At 39.8% G+C, this 20,593-nt stretch overlaps 1 protein-coding gene across 2 annotated transcripts in view; it reads left to right on the top strand.

The window, feature by feature from the left end:
* The window catches only part of LOC114057152 (tropomodulin-2), a 34,672-nt gene that overhangs the window by 3,458 nt on the left and 10,621 nt on the right, over window positions 1-20,593 (top strand). For both annotated transcript variants that reach the window (XM_027883058.1, XM_027883057.1), the window contains exons 2-3: window positions 7,973-8,181; window positions 9,911-10,067. In XM_027883058.1, the coding sequence (XP_027738859.1) occupies window positions 8,056-8,181; window positions 9,911-10,067 (283 nt within the window). In that variant the 5' untranslated portion in view covers window positions 7,973-8,055. The remainder of the gene's footprint in view (window positions 1-7,972; window positions 8,182-9,910; window positions 10,068-20,593) is intronic.

Genomic DNA, 20,593 nt, shown 5'->3' with positions numbered 1-20,593 from the left:
TGCTAAAACAGGGAAATCTGAGAACAGCAGTGACAAAAAGGTAGCGCACTGCTTGCTATCTGTTGGCAGCACAGGTGGAACAATGCTCTCGTTAATAGTACCCAGTGTCCTTTTTTCCTATCGATGTTTCCAACATGTGGAAAACAAACACTAGTGTTGTCTTTTCCAGGGCTGGTCTGATCTATTTTGTTGTAAAAATAAAAAGTCTATTTCCAGGTACAATTCATGCTCCTGTTCATTGCTTCAGCTGTCAGGATGTGCAGATCAGGGATGGTCTCTGGCTTTGGTTTATAGATAAAATGCAAAAATTGTAAGGTAATTACAACGTCTCTGTACATTGTAAGAAGAAAAAACAGCTTAGGAAAGATGCAAAAAGCTGTTTCTATAGAAGGTACCTACCAGCGATCAATATTAAGGATCCCAGTTCTGTAGTCAGTAGTATGTGCTCTTTACCTTGCCTTGGGCTCTCTCTCTGCTGTGTTTTCACGTGGCAAATATTGTTCATTTAAAAGATCCACTTCAGTGAATGAGACTGTCTGTGGAAGAAGGGACCCATAACCAAAAGAAAAGCTGTCCAGTGCTTGACACTTGAAATTCAATTCTTTGTCTTGCCACAGACTTCCCATCTGACCTCAAACAAGGCATTTCTTTCCCCTGACAGGGCCATGGACAGGCTCTCATGTGGCTGATGGTGTTTAAGGCACAACAACAGTTGTTTCCATGTAAATGTGATTGATCAATGAGGATTTTAGACCATGGCCTTTGTCTTCCCAAGGATACCTTTGTATAAAGCTGTAGATAACTCATACCCCAATGTATGCTTTGCTTGGCATTCATGGTGGATGTGCTGATTGCAAGAACCACAGTTCTTTACACAAGACGAAATCTGGGAGACTGAACTGGTTGAAAACAGCATCTTGTAAACTCACAGCTGTTACTGTAATGGGCATGGTCTGTGTTCATCTGGGGACCAGAGAGCCCTGAGTTGCTGTGTCACAGACTGGGAGCATGTCTGCTCTGCGACAGTGCTGACCAGGGCAGGTACAGCCTCTTGTTCCAAGGTAAATCAGCACCTGTCTACTGCAGAATCAAACCTGTAGAGTCTGGTAGTTATTAAGGGAGGCTGAAATCTCATTGATGCCCCACAGAAGATAATGAGGCCCTTTTCTTCCAGTTGATGTCAAATGCACATTTACACTCTCATCCAAGGGCTGTCAGTCGACCACCACCAGTACAGCTCAGCATGAGGGTGTTCTGTTCACATCAGAGTGGAGCTTACAGATGACAAACTGTGGGTGGAGCTGCCATTTCATAGTCTATTTTGTCTATATAAAAAGACTCCATTCTGCAGGATTTTCAGCCTTGCACTTCACACCACCCTCAATTTCAGACAGTAACTATGTTATGTTTTTATTTTAGAAAAACTAATTAACCTTGCATGGATTTTCAAATCATCACTGGAGTTCTAAAAATGGAAGAAACCTACCTTCCAGTTCCACAAAGTTACTGTTGCCATGAGCAGAAAGATTGTTTCATTATTTTATAACTAAACTTTACCCTTCTAAAAGCAAAGGAAGTCTTCCTCTGCAGGAGATGGGACAGATAGACAGGTCTCTCTTGCCTTTTCCATTTCCTATCCTTGATACTTTGCTGGAGTGTCAGAACACCATAAACAATCCCATTGATATCTGCAGTGCTGATGTTCATTCTGTCATCCTCTTCCTGTGGGTAGGAATTGAGTGATTTAAAGGTTGCTTTTGTTAAGTAAGACTGGCTTAAATCATCATATGGGCACTGTAAAATTAGTCATCATTTCTGTATGGAAACAATTCTAATGGTTATGATCTAAAAGTATGATGATACCTAGAAACAAGTTGCAAATTCATCAGGCACTGTAAAGAAATACTTCCTTCCCGGGACTCAGTTTCATGTTTTGAGTGCTTGTGAGTAATACCACTAATGTTATTTTAGAAACAATCAGAAATTAGCTATTACATAACATTATTTTGCATCAGTAGGAGAAGCATTAATGTCTCATCTTTCTTTGATCACCACTGATAACTTTTCGTGTTATCTGAATCAAAGGGATACAGCACTTTATGTCTTCTATAAATAACAGTACATTCATATGGGTAGTTTTGCAATATACATGATAGTTATTTTCTTATGAAGGGCATGACTGCACTCCCATTAAACTGAATTGCTGTCTCACATTTTATTTGCATGGAAGTTATCAGTCCTCCAATTAGGAAGCCAACTGTAATGTAAACGACAGAGTGGCATGAGCATTACCAAGGTTCAGAAGGGCTCATTCAATTATGAACTTTCTGATCCTGTGTGATTATCCTAAAAGTTCAGGCCTACTCTAGTATTAGGACAACGTAATTGTTGATTATTCACTGGTCTCTATAATAGGACTGAACTAGCTGTTCGGAACAGAACATGAAATAACCCCACATTAGCCCTGAGAAAAAGCAGCATTGTAAGTATACAAGCATTTTTAGGGCTTTTTTGCTACAAGATGACAAAAGATGGCAAGCTGGTCTGGGAATAGAAGAGATCTGGCCATATCACAGCTCTCTCAGAGCCAGCCCTGAGCTCAGTGCCAAGTGCAGCTGAGTGTGTTTCCCACCAGCCCTAGACACTCCGTTGAAGAATCCAGTTCTACAGAACCTCACACAGGTTGTTTGCTTTCATCCACCAAGTGACCATGCTGTGTCATGACTGGAAAAGAGTTAGAAAAGGTGCCTAACCTGGAGCAATTCTGTGCTTCTTATGGTGGGAGTTCTTCAGAAGTTTTTTTTTGGGGGGGGGGAAATAGAAAAGTTGGAGAATTCTAGAAGAACAAATTCTTTACAGATCTCTCTTCCATTTGCTACCTGTGTGAGTTTCTTTGACATGTCTATTGTGTCTGCATCAGGACCTGTAGCTAATACTATTTGCATCCTGCCCACTCAAAACTCAGTTCCGTAATGCTTCCCTGTGTGTTCCTGTCACACTTGTGTGCTGTGCTGGCCCTAATGTGTTCTTTCCAACTTTTCTGAGATTTCTGAACCTCCCACTGCAAAACACGATCTCTTGAGTATACATCTCCCATATATTCATGGTTGGAAAGTACATTGGTACATTGGTCTTACATTTTAAGTATAAAACTTAAAAAGGAACCTTATTTATATGTCAAACAATGGAGTATTTATAATTTTTTTTCATTAATTTTTTTTTTATTTTTAAGTTTGAGCTTTCAACAGCCCAGCCTTATTTTTCACAGCCATTCCTGGACAGCAGAGGGGTTCCCTGTCTGGCATTGAATTAAATGCATTGGTGAGAGCATTCCATTGCCTGGACAGTGCAGGACAATCATCCTCCTTCTGCTGAGCATCTGCTTGTGTTGCACAAACACAGCTCTTAATCATAATGGCCCCAATCCTATTTATTTGGTCCCGTATCAATTTAACTTGGGATTAATTCCACCTGTTTCTTATTTTCCTGTTTAAATACTTCAGTCTATTTAAAGAAAGGGAAGAATTTTTCCACATTTACAGATCAGTTTCACAACTATTTTTCAAAGCACGAATATCCACCACTGTGGTTATGGAGATAGTTTAAAGCAGATCGTGCAACAGGATTTCCTTTCTAAAGATCACTTGTAATGATTTGGAAAAATGAGAACAATTTCTCAAATCTGATTATAAAAGGTATTTTCCCCCTATAAAAATGTGTTAGATAATTCCCATTCAGCACATCTCTCTGTACATCATAAATGCACATTGCCAAGCAGCTTCTTTCTTAGCTTGTACACACTATCAAAAGCTCAAAATCCATATCATTGCTATCACAGTATTCTCATTTCTACAGAGCCCAGAGACATGATGTTTCTGTAAGTGTATAGCTTGTGTTTTAGACAGCAAGAGTTTAAAGTGCCTTTGTAGCTGCTGGTCTGTAGAAGGTTCTATAGTTCAGGTTGTCCCAACACTTCCCAGGGGATCCAAGCAAATATAAGTGGGACCTCTCTGACAGTCAACATTAATTCAGCAGAGGACTGATGCACTCTCAGAAAGAAACATCTCTTATCAGCATCTGATACTATGACGGTGTCATGGTATCAGCAGAAACTACAGCCTAGCTGCTCTAGAAAGCCCTTTCACAAATGTATAAGGATAACAAAAAAGTACTTATGGAACATGGCAAGGCATAGAGGAGTTATATCACAGCAGGTGTTGACTACATAGAGCATTAATGATTTTATGCAGGCTGACTAATTACATCCTTTTTGTCTTTGGAAACACATTTCAAATCCTGATGTTGACAGGAATGGGTGACAAAGCTGCCCCAAATAAAACCATATGTATTTCTTTCTTTAAAAGGAAACAAAATTAAAAATATAGCAGTGGGTTCTTTGAAGTTCACTGTGAAACCTCTGTGCTCCACAAAGATTTAAAGGTAGTGTGTGGTTAAACAGAAATGCTGCCTCTCACAGTTCTGCATTATCCAGAATCAGCACAGATTTCAACTTTTGAGCACCCAGCAGAATACTTTGCTGTGTAACAGTGGGGGCTCGGGCCCATGGAAAGCTATGATGCTCCATACAGAAACTAAATGCAGAAAAACAGATGGGATTTGTGTAGTTCTGTTCCTTAACCTCCTTTTTCACACTTCCCTGTAAATGTGAAGGAAACTCCACAGTTTTACCCATGGTCCTTCGTTTGTTTCCCCCAGTGTCCCCACTACAGTGTAACATTCAACAGCACATTTCCCCTGCAGTTAGACTGGACATCTCCCTTCTACTGCGTGACACCTGATCTGCTTTGGTATGTCCAAAATAACAGTAGCAGAGAGCTCTTGATTAGGATTGCTTTTTTTACTAGTTAAAGGTTTCATACAGAAATCATAACAAAGCAAATCCAGCGGACATCACGTATAAGAAGTAAATAGCATGTGCACACTCAGAAAAGCCAAGCCATAGTAAGAAGCCACCCAGACAGCATGTGGTCTTGTTTACATACACAAAATTAACAGTATGGAATCCAATTAGGAAGGTGGAGATCGTAATCATCACATTAGACAGCAGTTTCCAGAGTGTGTGAATCAAGACTTCAGCATTTCCTTCCTAGACTGAATGATGCTGAATTGTTGGATTTATCTCATTCCCTTGGTTTCCAATAATGTGACTGTGGTGAAAGGTCAGTCGAGTGCATAAAGCCAGGACATGAGCAACAGGCATTTCAGCTGAGCTTGCAGTAGCCTCTTCAGCAGAGTGAAAGCTCCAGAAGAGCTTTACTGCTTACAGGGATTGTGGACAAAGAAATTCCCTAGGCAGTGTCTTCTCCTTTTGTTCAGTCACAGAAGAGCAGGATTCTGTTGTGTAATATCAGGAGAATTTCTGTTGCAAATGTGTGCATGCAAGAAAAGCATAATTTCAGTCTCTTCCACTGCTGATCTAATAAGAGTTATCCAATACAGTGCTTCATGCCATGAGGGAAGTTAGGCTGATACAGCTGTAATATCTGGGTTTATGTTTCTCTTTGGGGTATCTCTGCTGCACATGGTCAAATACCTTCTCCTCCTAACAACTAAAGGGAAACAGTTACAATCAATATTGGAACTGTCACCTGTTGAAAAGATCCTGTCACATCTTCTCTTTATGGCTGAGCACGTAGGCAATTCACAAAGAAATCAGAGGGTCTGGTACACACAAACCATACTCTGCAGTACCTACCCATTAGCACCTGGATGCAGCTTGGCAAACCTTTTAACAAAAGCTGTTACAAACACAGCCTTGCTAATACCAGAAAAACAATTCCTGGCTGTGTTCCCTGACGGGAATTGTGCAGTGCTGAGAAGAGTCGAGGGAGAGGTTCTGGTACCAGGCATCCTGCACTGCAGAACTGCTGACCCTCCGCCAGGAAAACTGTTGTATGCTCTCACTAGTTACTTTTCCAACAATATTTAATTACCCCAACCTTGGGATTATATTTCTGTCTTTTCCGGGGATGTGATTAAACTCTAATAAAATAACCATTGAAACTGTTAAATAGTTTTAAAAAGCTCTAATCCCCTCAAAGAAAATATCCAGCTCAGTTAATGGCTGCTAGCTGAAATGTTATGTTTGTAATGAGTTTATCCAAAGGAACTTAGAGAAGGCACCTGATGCCTTAGTACAGAAAGTTGTGCTGCAGCTCAGTTAGTTTTTACAGTTTAAACAAATATACTTATCACATTTAAATAAAATGCTTTCAGTATTTAACAAGTAATTTTGATAACAAATTGTATCGATTAAACATATTGAACTAGTGTTCTCTTTAAGAATCAAGTACACAAAAACATTAGCTCTTTTGGACTTTTTTTTGTGAAAATATCTCACACTCATTGCATACGATGATATTTTTATATAAGAAAATTACACACCTATTGTAACCTCGTGAAACATCAGATGCCAACTATCTTCTTGAAAGAGACTCACAATTTAAAGGGTGGTTGAATTCTATCCTGACATTTGGAATGGTTTGTTAATGATGTCATGCCAGGAAAACAGCAGCACCAAACAGAGAAGTAATAAAGAAAAAAATGAGTGTGTGTTAGGGAAATAAAGCTTTGTCTTGGAATAGGATGTTTAAGTGTTTCAAGTCAAGGCTTATTGTGCCTTGTAGTAGTCATAGAATTCCAGATTTTCCAAATTTTTAATTCCGCTAATTATTCTCTTCTTCTTCTGTAGGTTACTGATTTTCAGTCTTTTTGATAAATGGAAAAATTATATATGTTTCAATATTTAGTATTTTAATAGTGAAACTCCTAAGTAAATGAAATATTTTAATTTGGATCTTGAATAAAAGAAAAAAATCAGGCTTCCAGCTTATATGAAAAGTAATAGAACTCACATGGATTTTTTTAGCTTATGACTACTAAGGACGTGCCAGAGGAAATCAGAGTTGGGGTTGATACATAAGCCAGTTGTAGGTGCCAGTTGGCTGGTTTCCTTATCAACCAGGACTTCAAAATTCGTGAATGCAAAAACTCAGCTGTAAAACTGCACAGTGAGCTGTGTAATTTGGAGAGAGGTGGTGCTGCTGTGGGAAAGTGGGCAGACTCGAGGGCCTGGAGCACAACTGAAGCCCCCAGATAATGCTGTTTCTGATCAGAGCTGAATTCGCTTTCACTCCGTCCATTTACAGGCTAATTCTGTTCTAGAATTTGTTCTGGACAAGAAAAAAAGCAAGTAAAGACAGAGAGTCCTTTGTCGTATTGTCATATGACAAATAATATGACAATGACTGTTGTGGTCATGCAAATGAGAACTTCTTGTTCCTGATCAGTTGGGGTCATCTAATAAGGAACCACATTCAAGTTTTAAAACCAAGAGTTTGTGAAATACTAAGCCCGTATTTTTTTCATGGCTGTGTTTTGAACACCTGCAGGGGCCCCATGCAGCAGACTGGTGTACAGATAATCTTCTGAGCTATGAGTAGCATGTCCTCACTCCAAGAATTATTTTGCTCATAAGTGTAACCAAATATGTTGAGATAAGACTAACAACCAGCACAGTTTGAAGATGTTTCAGTAATCAGAATGTGCCAAAAAGTCATCCCAGATGCTGTGGGTAACATTATGTTCCTTGTTTGTCAGTGCTGGACTGTTGTCTGTGACTCTACCACTTTGCTTTTGGCCAAAAGAGCAAACAAATACTGCTGTTTCCAATCAAATTAAATGAAACAGATTAATTTCAATGGAAAAGGAAAATTCCTAATATTTTTTCTTATCCATGTCTTGAAGCTTCTCTCTGCTGCTGCACCCAATCCTTGCTATTCCATGGCTACCGCTGCACAGGCAGCCCCAGCACTTCCCACACCCCCCCTGCTGTGCCAGGACATGTTGCTGCTTTGTTTTCATTAATAAAGTGTCAATGTGACTCTGAGCACGTGGGCTTTCTAGGACTCTCAGCTAAATGGAGATACTCATAATGCTTTATTGTTAACAGCAAGTGAGGCCACAAGAAGCTCAGTACTCCTGAATGGTTGAAATCTTGACAAGCAGCGTCAGTGGAGCAGTGCAGCAGCAGCCATGTCTCTGCCCTTCCGAAAAGAGCTGGAGAAGTACAAGAATATCAATGAAGATGAAATACTCAGCAAACTCTCAGAGGATGAACTGAAACAGCTAGAGCATGTTCTCGATGACCTTGATCCCGAGGTTAGTGATGGGGGCCGGGGGATCATGGTTCAAGAGTTCCCTGTTATAAATGTTACATCCCGCAGCATTTTTTGTTTGTATTCTGTTACAGTGTAGCCTAAAGTATGAATAGCTCAGCTAGGGACGCTTCGGTTGCATTCCTGCTGTGATGTGCTCCTTGCTTTTGTACCCTTTGTCTGTCTCTTGTCTATTTAGGCATGAGCTTGTCTGCAGTCTGAATCTTTAATCGTGTTTGTACACTGCAGCACAATGAGAAGGTTTTTATGGCTGCTGTTTCTGAGCACAGCAATAAACAAACAACGTATGTTTGTGAGGATCAAGTCTTTTGAACTTCTGAAATCTGTTGACTGTGGCATTCAGCACAGATATTTTTAGCTGAAGTGAACATATTTAGGCATGATTAAGAAAAGTAAGATTCAGCTACAGAACTGTCATTTTCTAGGGAGTAAGGATAATTTGGATATTTGAACACACCCTCACAAAGTATTTAAAGATATCTGACCTGAGAACCATTTGGTCCTACAATAATAAGGTTACAGTCTCAAGCATGCTGGGAATTCTGAATGTACCTACCCCAAAGCATTCGAACTGATGTAGGAGCTTGAAAACTGGCAGGTAAGCTGGCAGATAAAATCTGTTCAATCTGGAGGCAAAATAAATTTGGAAAAACACAATCAATTTATAGTTTCTAGTTCTGTAACACCAATTTACTGGGAAATTAATGGTGGACTTTATTGTTCTCTCCCTCCATGTTGCCACTTCCCTCACTACTGTCACTTCTACAGTGGTATTTTCTGATATTTTCAAGTATCTGGCATCTCAAATAGTGACACAGAAAAACATCAAAAAATGGACACCAACCAAAGAAATTAAACAGGCCATAGTGCATTTGGAGTCACACTGCATATGTGCAGTGAATTGGTAGCACTCTGGGCACATTTGTGCATGCAAAATGTCTAGTGACTTGAGTTCACTGGATACACTCAGAATTCACTGGATATTTGCCATGGATCAGATTTACTGTGCATGCTCTGGTCAGTGATGAAGAGTTCCTGAAGTACTCTGGGTTATCCTCAACATATTGGCTTTACTGCACATGCACTGCGAAGTCCACGCACCTGTATTCCTTTCTGGGATTTCCTGGACTGACATGTGGATTTCCTGGACTAAAACATGGGAGCCTTACGCATCTTCTTATGTTATGGGATGGAGATGCAATCACAGGGTCACAATGCTACATATTGAGAGTGGAACTTCTCTGCTTGCTTCCTCAGAGTCTAAATAGCTGAAGTCCACATCATTCACCAGTCTCTTTCTGTGCATGCCATTCATGTCTGAAGTCCAGGAGACATCTGCATTAGAATGAAAGGAATTTTGTTTTTTATGAGACAGACAAAAAATGGTGAGGAAAAAGAGCAAATGAATAGAAAGAAATGCGTAAAAGATTTACCTGGACTGCAAGCCCTGTGGTCATAATATGTGTAACACAAAGGACTCTGATCCTACTTAGTTCTTTGGTGCTGTGATTGTAAATATGGTTAATAAAAATATTAATAGGTGGTAAATCAAGAAGTGTGAACAATATACGGGTTTTCATGGTTACATTTAGGTAAGGTGTGTTATTGCTGTCACCAAAGAGCATTATGCAAAGAATGATGGCACATAAAAACCAACAACACTGAGATGAAATTTGGAGCACTGTATGAAACTGCCTCCCTGTCTTCCACAGAATGCCTTGCTTCCAGCAGGATTTCGGCAGAAGGACCAGACCACTAAAGCCGCCACGGGCCCTTTCGACAGGGAACGCCTGCTCTTGTACTTGGAGAAGCAAGCGCTGGAGCACAAAGACAGAGAAGACTTTGTGCCATTTACGGGGGAAAAGAAAGGTACTGTCCATGTCAGTGTTGAGTGATGGACTGTCTGGTGCCTGGCTTTCTTGTGGAATACGCTGGGACAGAAGAGGGGAACACTGCTACTGTGCAGGAGTCAGACCTTGAGCTGTTGTGGCAGCAGGTGAAGGGGTGGTTTCATTTGCTGCACAGGGTCTGTCTGACTGATCCGGAGTTACAATGGCAGGGTTGATGGCTTGTCAGTGGCTATGGGAACACACAGGCACCAGTCCAGCAAAGGGCTCAGCCAGCAGCAAACCCCTGTGTGTGCACTTAAGCGTGGACAAAGGTGCCCTCACCAACCTCACAGGGACCAGTCCCATGTTAACCATTAGGCCGTGCAAGGGAAGTGCAGAGGGGGAGGCATTCAGGAGGAAACATAAAAATGCCTTTCTGACTAAGTCCTGCCTACAGTTACGGTAAGTAACAGCTCAGGGAATAAAGCTACACAAAATAAGTATTTTTCCACTTGTTTACTAGCACATCTGGCAATGCTATTCATGCAGACAGTTTCCCTGCTACCCTTGTCCTACAGCTACAGGGAAAAAAGGGGAAAACAGGAAAACCTAATTTGAATCATTCAAACTTTGGTAGGGTAACCTTAGAGTAGGAAGAGTCATGTTTTTTAGCAAACAATATTCCTTTAGCCACACTACCTCCTTTCCTTCATTTATAAAAAGTGGATAAAATTGCCTACCTCAGGCCACCCCTTCATTCAAGAAGGAACTTCCTATATCTGAGTCCATTTCTGGCCCTGTAATGGATTTGCTATTATTTCAATGGCTTCTTCTTAATATCTTAGTATTTATCTGCAGATATTTCAGGAAAGTCAAGGACAGCATTTTTTACTTTGTGTACCATTACCAAAGATGTAAAATGTTATTTACATAACACTTTATGGGCCAGGAGTTGTTACTCTCATTACATTGTGTTCTCAGTCTTTGAAACAATGATTTTAGACAAAGGAGATATTTTTCAGCTAGAACTGATCAGTGTGTTATTTTACCATGCAGCAGATTCTCTAAGCTACTTTTTCCTCTATCACAGTGTCTGTGCACTGCCCTTCACGGAGCTGATTCTGTGCCCACTGAATGCAGTGACACTGCAGAGATTTGCCAGTAGCAGGAGTGGTCAAGCACGTCCTCTGCAGAAAGGGAAGTGGTTTATTGTAGTAGGGACTTATTACCAATTGTTTCCAGTCCCCTACACACCACCGTGTCAAGGCACTACAACTCACCACTTACAGGTCTCTGCAAGTACACAAAAACCAGGAGTGTATGGAATTAAATACGCTCATAGGACTGGCACTTGATCCCTACAAAATGAGTCCCTTTATTGTCCCTGACAGTGCTACTGTGTGTACTGGCCTGTTTATTCCATTTCAGTTTTCTTTTGACGAAGCTGAAGCAGTATTATTCCTACATTTGGTTCCAGATGCCCTTAAGGTGCTTATTAGTGTGGCTTATTAATTCCTGGTGTCTCTGGTGTGGAAATACCACTGCTTTGCAAACACAACCAACCACACATTTCACTTTTCCCTCAACACAGCTCTGCTAGCATTTTAAACTATTCTTAATTTGGCTTTTGATTCACTGTGTTCATTTACTTCAAAATTACACTTTCAAGAATTATCACAATTATGAGGTTATGACAGAACTTTAGGCTAAAGGAATTATTTCCCTAATTTCTTCTGTTCCTGGTACAATACAAATTTCTGACAAAATCCTCAGAATTATCTTTAGCAGATTAAGTCAAATGAGTATGTGATTTCTAGAGTAATTTTACAATTATAATCTAAACACAAAGAATTATACTACATTTCCTTTGAAGTCAGAGGCCAAATGCCATGAAAACACCTTTGTTAGTTAGAAATAACTGAAGTAATCTGAGATCTGATGAGGTTCCTTACCTTGACAATTGAGAATTGATGGACTGCACAGTGTCATTTTTGTGCTGCTTTAAGGGAAACAACTGGCTTTGAGAAAAAAGCTGTTTATTCTGACCTTGACATATCCTGTACTGGTATTTGAGTTTATCTCCTGCTGCCCCTGTCTTGCTTGGCAGGGCACATCCTACAGGAACACCACCAGACTTCCAGCATTTGGGCTTCATGCCCTCCTTTACTTGTTCTCCTTCCCCCTTGCTCTGCACTGCAAAGATTTCATGCAGAATCTGAGCCTTATTAAACATATAACTGAAATCTCCATCTGCCAAATGTACTGAAATCTTCCTGTGGATTGTATGCCGATCCTGTGCATTGGTTGAATCTGGTGAAGCGTGATGAATGTTGCACAAGATCCCTGTGTGGCTGTCTCTGGATCTTGGAATCCATGCTTGTAACTGCAGTCTTCCTTCTTTTGACATTCTCAATTGAAAAAAAATAACAACAGAACGGCTGTATTAAAATATTAATTACTTGATTTACATTTATAAGGAGATATTTTCCGTGTGAGGAAACAAAGCAGTCCTGCAAAGACATTTTCAAGATATGATACTACATGCAAGATTGAAAGTCACTTTAATTAGAAAATAATTAGTATTCTTCCAAAGCTCGGTAATTAGATCAGGATAAATAATTTAAATTTCTGAAATGTGTCCTCAAAAGAATCTAAAGAAGGATCTCTCCTGAGGAAAATCTTGTTCCTCACCTTCTGCATGTTGATGGTCTCTAAGGTATATTTACAGATTCAGAAATATTTATATTATTATATTATATAGATGCCTGTTAAATGATTTCTTTATACTATAGAAGCAGTGTAATGTAGCCATACTGCAGATAGCCCCAAATTAATTTGATACTATTTCTGCAGTTAAAAATTAAATTCTTGAGCAGCTCAAAAATGCATCCAGTTGTGTCTAATTAGAAATGGGAGATGTTGTGTATCATTTGTCCCTATTTACCACCTGAGCATATTTGTGTGTCAGTAGGATGAGAATATGTCAAGTGTTGTTTAAGCTTTTCTCAGTGTTTTGTACTATGATGCTTGTCTGTCACTGGGAAATCATTTAGTTTTTCAAATTACAGAACTGGGATGCTTCTGTGAAGTGACATTTCTACCAGTTCTTACAGTTATGATGCAGTATCCTACAGTTCCTACAGTTATCATGCAAAGTTGAAACTTTGAGTTGTCTTGAAAATCCAGTGATGAGCCAGAAAGAAGGGGGCATTTAGAATATCCTCCTTCCAGAATAGTCTGTGATACATCATTATTTTTTATCTCTTGTGTCTATCTCTATTTTTTTCTGTTGCTATTAGTGTTTTATTAGAGATTTCTTGACCAAAAAGCAATATGAAGCAGCTGCTGAAGGACAAAATTCAGTTGCCTATGTTGGTCTCTATAGGCTGAACAACAATAAGGTTTTGATTGTCCTAGAAAACAAGCCAAAACAAATTCCAGAGCTGACAGGGATATCCAGAGTGGTTAAAAGACAGGAAGTATTAAATATGAGCCCAAGATGGAGGGGCTGATTATGCAGAGAATTGCCTTGTTCTTGATTGTAATTGTGGTTTCAAGAGGTTGGAAATGTTTGGAAGAAACAATCGAACGTCTGGCATGCATTAGGGTTTTGGCGCTCTGCCATATTGCAGCTGGGTAACGTCCTTCATTAATTACTGTACAGAAAGGCTTTCAGCCTGTGTGGGATAGTTCTCAAATTTCAATGGAAACCCAAGTTTTGCCTGATCCAGGGCCAGAATGGTCACAGGCGCACACCCGAACTGGCCAGGGAGAAATGTTTTCAGATGGCTTTCCCCACATCCTCCCCAACACAAGGCTGGGCTGGGGACTTCATCTGAGTGTCCCCACAGCGAGTGTTTGCTCCCACTGTGGTATGAAATGATCTGGTGGCTTTCAGGAACTGTTGTGCAATGCAGCTGTTTGTTATTAGTGAGCAGTGGCCTTACAGGGGGTTAGGGCTGATAACTGGGGCCACAGCGATGGGCAGCTTGTCAGTGCTCATTTTGTGTATTTCTGGATTGGCTCCTACTTAGGATAGATATTCTAGAATTCCCTACATAGAACCTGATGATCTACAGAAGTTATTTAGGCTGACCCACTGCACTTAACACATGCAACTGGATCAGCTGGTTATCAGACTCCCATCACTTCCATCCCTGTGAAGCTCTTTCTCTATCATTTTCAAGTTCATGAATGGTCCAGGAATAAAAGGAAAAGGTGGAGAAAGTAAGGGGCAGTGCAGGCACAAAATATTCAAGAGCACAGCCAGTGCAGCATGTTTTCTCTCATGGAATGCAGCGTGTACATCTGACCTCAGTTAAGAGCTGAGTACTACTGTAATACAAACATCAACTGGGAACAACATCTCTGTTTCTGCTTTGTTGCAGGGGTTCTCTTAACTACATGATATTAATGAAACATAATTAAAAAATGTTCCTCTGTTGTGATATATCATTAGATGTGAAAAGTTGCTATAAGGATTGTTGTTTCAACCCTTCACTACTGTCCCTGTTTTCTTCAAGGTCTTCCGCTCCTTGCCAAGCCATTTCATTTTGGATCTGATCCAGTTCTCATCAAAGTCATGGAAAAACTCCAGTGGATTGGGCTATTATTATTTGTGGCTGGAAAGGGAAGTGGAACATGCTTGTATATGATTAAATACTAGCATTTTCAGCCAACTGATAATAGGGAAAAGGAAGAAAATAAGGATCATTAAACCAGAGAACTTTTGGCCAAACCCTGGTTTTCAGAGACCATCTATCTTGCATATGGTGCTGTGCCAAGCAGAGTATCAATATACAGCACTAGTAATAATACATTTTCAGGCCAGAGTATTAGAGTAGATGCTAATGAGTTCCAATTCCAGTGTCTCTAACAGACTTTTTTCAAAGGTTAGGGTTTAGTATAGAGACATGGCATCTTTCTTGGATTGCCCCGGCAGTCTTTTCACTCCTAAAGCTGAAAGGGTTTGCTTAAATTTTTGCCACCTTCTTCTTGTTCTTTAGGACCTAAATTTAGAACTGATGTTTGTCTCTTAAGGCAGTGAAAGTGTTGCAGTTGCTGACAGTAATGCCTCTAGCCAGTGCCTTTCACTGCTTGCTTTTGTAAGACTGTTTTAGTTGCTCATGACTTTGCCAGACTTGCACAGTTCACACTGAAATTTCCCATGCTGAGAGGCTGCCTCGAGTTGAATTTTTGGAAAGTGTCAGCAAAAAGGACTGTTTCCAAGCTGTTTCCAAGAACAAGATTAGGAGAAAACACATTGTTTTATCCATCTAGAGTAAATTTTTCCAGCTGGTTTTCTATGACCTGCAGTGTCTCCATGCTTTGAAGAGGGGACTTGAAATGCGTGCCCTTTGGAATCCCCAGGGAAATACACTCAAGTTTAGCATCTTCAAAATGTTGTGCTTTCTTGTACATCCAGCTTGTTATGGTGTTCTCCAAATATTCCCCCTGCAGTGTGTTAGTCTTGTCCTCAGAGCTGTGCAGACAGCACATGTGACAGCCCAGCAGTGCCCAGGGAGGCCTGGTGTGGCTGCTCAGAGGGTGCTGGGCTGTGCAGGATGTTCTTCCAAATTGCTCATCTGAGAGGCCACTGTCACACCAGGACCAAGGGCAGGGAGACTCCCTCCTGCTCTGACAGTGCTCCCCTCACTCTGTGAAGGAGAAAAAGAGAGTAAACAGCCAGCAGAGAGGCTGATGCAGAGAGGTGGAGGGGGCTTTTGAGGAAGGACTTGATGTGGCAGCTCAGGAGAAAGGAACTGTAGAAGAGAGCAGTGATAAGGAAAAGAGGGCAGAGGGAAAGGAGGTGGTGGGAAGGGTCAGGATTCAAAGATGTGTAAAACCAGAAGACACCAAGGGTGGGGAAGGCACAGGGAGCAATGAGGAAAGGAAAAGAACAGAAGAATATGTGGGATGGGAGAAAAGAAGCCAGAGAGGAATATAACCATTGTGTGGAATCTGGCTCTGCCCAAGTTTCAAGGCTTTTTGGTGTCCAGGACAACCTGAAGCACAGTGGCACAGTTTGACTCTTCCTGCTCTGCCACCATTCCCCATCAGACATAAGAGCTTTCTGCTCTCTTGGTGACATGGGAAATCCAGGTGGGGATCCAGAGGACTGCTGTAGGACTGCATCCGAGCTGTTGTGATAATCCACGTGAGGGTCTGAGCAAATTCTGGGCTTCCTTCTGTTGTAGAAAAGATAGGTTGGCTTCTGTTTATTTTTATTTTAGAGACCACTCTCCTCAGGAGAATTCTTTAAAGGGTATTGCTACTGTGGCAGAATCACAGCATGCTGATCAAAGGCAAAGATGCTGGTGCAATTTAACTTCCCTTTTTGTGTTTATGCACAGTAGATTTAATAACTTTGGAAAGCTTATCTTTGCAACCTTCCTATTCCATTATTCTAATTTTTAAGGCATAGAATATGCTGACAGTAATCCAAGAGTAACAAAACAGCAACAATTACTACTAATTTTCAGCTTCACTCTTATTTGAACTTGGCCTTTTTTCTTCTTCACTATATAAATTTATTCATGATAAGAACTAATTTACCTCCATTTTTGTAGATTATTTGTAGGGAAAAGTTTAAGTAAGCCTCAACAGAAAATAATAGTGCAAAATGGAAAAAGTGAATCAGATTTATGCAAGGCAGATTTCCAAGATTACTGAATTTCGCTTCCAAGGTCAGTCTAGCATTCTGTAATTGAGAATAAACAGGCACTCACTGCAGTCAGTGATTCATTGAGAAGTAATAAGTGGAACCAGATATTTTCTTGAAAGTACAATAATCTGAACTACAGTTTATAGGAAAATAAAGTACATAAATGTTTTACAGTTGTGGCAGAAAATATGTTTGTATTATAAAATTAAGTAGGTATCATTAAAAAAAATTGATTTTAAAAGGACATTTTTACAGCTAATGCAATGGGCTTATTTCCCATTGCTCTGTCCTTTATCGAGTTTTGGCTTGTACAGTAATGGCTTGTACAAGGTGGGAATAGATAGTAAGTATTTCTACTAAATAAAAATGGTGGCAGTTTATATTTTTTCATATAAGTCTAATGACAAAAGAAGAAAGGAATAGAGAAGACACACCAAAAATGATGTTCCAAATGCTGTAAACTACAAATGAATGTGAAGCCCTCAAAACATTTTTTAGACTGGACTGGCTAGTAAAATCCTACCAGTTACACTGTTCAAATTCCTTTTTTCCCCCTTCTTATGTAACAATAAGCAAAAAAACTTACTTCAGGAAAATACACTTGATGTAATTCCTTCGTCAGTTAATAGATCTTCCTATAGATGTGCATGTGTGGTTATGCAGATAACTATTACTGATCGAAGAGGTGAAGTTAGGGATACATCTCATTTTGTTGCCTTACCTTGACATTGCTTCAATGGGGGCATTTGCACAATACAGGAAAACAGACATTGCTGAACCAAGTGCCAAAATTACATCTGTGGTTTATGACTGTACCCAGTGTATTTCTTTTTTTTTATAGAGAGTTTGTTTTCCTTTTACCTTCTTCCACATTTCTATGTGTCTCTGCATTCCTTTTCACTGAATCCTTCTCCCTCTGGTTTTCAATGGATTTTTTTTTCCATTTAGCCTCTTTTGAGTAAAACATGGACAGTATCATATTTCAATTTGAACAGAGGTTTTGCAGTGCATGAAAATGAATAAATCTGTTGTTAAATTGAGTCAGGACAAATCTCTGCTCACTGCACTCACAGTCAGAAAGTTCCTGGGTTATAATAAGCTGCCTCAGTCGTCATCCAGATCACCACAGACACTTATCCCAGTTTGACAGAAAGAAGGGGAGAATTGCATGTTGAAAGAAGGTACTTTGGATTCCACACATTTTGGGTTTCTATGGAAAAATAAAAATGTATTCTAATACTTAGTATTGTTTTACTGGAATTGAACTTTGTTTTTCAGTTAAAGAATATATTATTTTTGTACATTAGTGTGGTTATACTTGTGTTGTTAACACCAATGTAACTCAAGTTATGTATAAACAGAACTTTTGTCACAGTGGTTTTTTGGTAGAAAGTTAAGCAATTACTATTAAGACTTAGCACAGAACATTAGCATATTCTGGGGGCAAAATGTAACACAGCCAACATTAATTATAGCACATAGAACACTAAAATACAGTGTGACTGTAAAGAGCAGCAGCCTTTCTTCATAAATCTAATTTTAACATAATAAAACGTCACTATTCTTCCAAGGCTTCTTCCAAATAATAAATTTTAAGTTGGACCATTGAAACAAGGAAGCCACAATCCACATATTATTTTGCAAGTGAATTCCATGGTGGCACTGGATAATGAATTTACAATGTATGGATGTAGGACTAGGAGACACCTCCTGAATCTTTAAGCTCTGTCCTTAAATAATGAAGGAAAACTGGTTGACAGCTGTGTATAAACACAGACATGTGGTTTTGCAGTTGGTGGACAGGTAATAAATTCCTGATAACATGTTAAATGCACTAGTTTTTCTAACCTCCCTCTGCTATGCTACAGCATCTCTTCACAGTGGAATGTTCTTATCTAGATAGCAGTAAAAAGAATATTTTTAAAACACCACTGGATGCCAGCAAGGCCCACATATATTAGAGATATATATTACCATCTTTGACATGACCTTGCCCCTTTAAATATTTCACATAACCAATAATAGATTTTTTTTTTCTAAAACATTTGCCAAGAATGCTTTAAATGAAACTATCATTGGGAATCATACACACATTTAAAAAGGAAGGTTTGGGCTGTCATCCAAAAATTACATATGCCTGAAACAAATGTTTAAAATTGTATTCCTATATATGTGAACTGTACAGAAGTATGAGCCTGTACTGGTTTCCATTACCCCTTGATTTCTTGCTGTGCAAGATACTTGGCTCTCACACATCCAAAGTTCACAGAGAAAGACCAACTACACTACATGTTGTGTCCAGTTTACACCAGACTCAGGGTCCTGTGTCCCCTTTACGATGCTCTGTGTGAAAGTACCGACTTCCATCAGTATTTGTTAGAAGTGTGACTGGGGTTTGGGTCTGTGAAGGATCACTTACTGCCTGGTGGAGATGTTTTGTGCAAGCTGTGACTGTGGAGACAGTTTTTACAGAATAGTAATATCACTCAGGGTAAAGATCAGTAGGATTCCCTCAAAATCTCAACCAACCTACTGATTGCTCGAAGCTCATGTGGAACCACCAGTGTTCTGAAAGGAAAACACTTTATAGGCAGTACTCCTCACTACTGATTTTTTACTTGGAGAGTCTGATTGATTTTGGTCTTCTACCTTCCAACACAGTAATATTTTTTTCCTTACATCAAGCTGGCATCAAGTTAAGTCTTGGTCAGTGGTGTCTGAAAGCTGCCATCCAACACTTCAGATTAGGTGATAACACAGAGAGAGTCAGAAATCTTAGCTCCTGTGCTGCTATGAAAACTGGAGAGCACAACTAATCTACCTTTGCAGAGTATTTCTCATCCCATATTTCCACTTGACTTCTGATTGATGTGTCTGGGATGGCTGTCCTTGATTCCTGTCATCCAATGCATGGTGAAAGTTAAAATGGTTCTTACCTTTGGCTCACTAAGGCTTTTATCTTCTTGAAGCCTTTTCTTAAAAAATTACATAAAATATTGCATGAAAAAGAAATCATGATACTGTTTTGTCTTTCTACATAACCTTTTGTCCAGTTTTGTACTCTGAAATTATTTAGCCTTGGTAGAAATGTCTGTAAGGTAAATAATTTGAATCCGGCATCAGCAAACTTTGCCAGAGTTTCAGAAATTTCCATCAAAATTTTTTTCTGAACTTACTCAGTGACCTCAGTCATGGAAGCTGACAGTACGGAAATGGCTGTAGACAAACTTGTATGAAAGAGATAATTGAATTGGGTATTACATGAAAATGATACTTTGGACCATAATGGGGAAAAATTAAGCCACAAAAGGATGACAGTGCTGAAAAAACAGAGGCAAAGCATCTGTAATTCAACACTAAATACAAGAATTACATTTATTAATGGTAACAAACTGGTTTAGAGACATTTCAGAAAGTCACAGGACATGTTTCAAGTATTACATCTAGAGTGTACAAAGCTACACAAAAAGACAATTTGAAATTGCCAATGGGCCGAATCCACCTGCATCCAAAGATCATCACAGCTTCATTACAGCAGGATTGATTAAAGCCTGCTTGAGAAGGGGTTGTCAGGGTCAAGGTGAGGGGAAGTACTCCACACTGGACAGTAGACCATGGGAATTCAGAGAATTACCAGAGCAGTGACATTGCCTGTTGCATGAGGCACCATCCAATGCATTGCTGACTGCAGGGGTTTGGCACAGGAACTGCTGAGTGGGGGAAGAGCCCCAGCAGTGCTGGTGACTGAAGTGCAGCTCGAGCCCTGATTTAAAAGGCCTCACTCCAGATGTTTGTAGTTACATCATCACACTACTGAGGTTAACTATCACAGTGGGCTGAAGGAGTAGTGGGCCTTGTTGTGTTGTTCCTGGATTTATCCTACAGTTTCCTTATTTCAGATA

The sequence above is a fragment of the Empidonax traillii genome, unplaced genomic scaffold (genome assembly GCF_003031625.1).
Source record: "Empidonax traillii isolate 1590-97213 ecotype Southwest subspecies unplaced genomic scaffold, ASM303162v1 scaffold117:size1203958, whole genome shotgun sequence".
In the NCBI taxonomy this organism is placed as follows: domain Eukaryota; kingdom Metazoa; phylum Chordata; class Aves; order Passeriformes; family Tyrannidae; genus Empidonax; species Empidonax traillii.
This window is presented reverse-complemented; position numbering and strand designations above follow the sequence as displayed.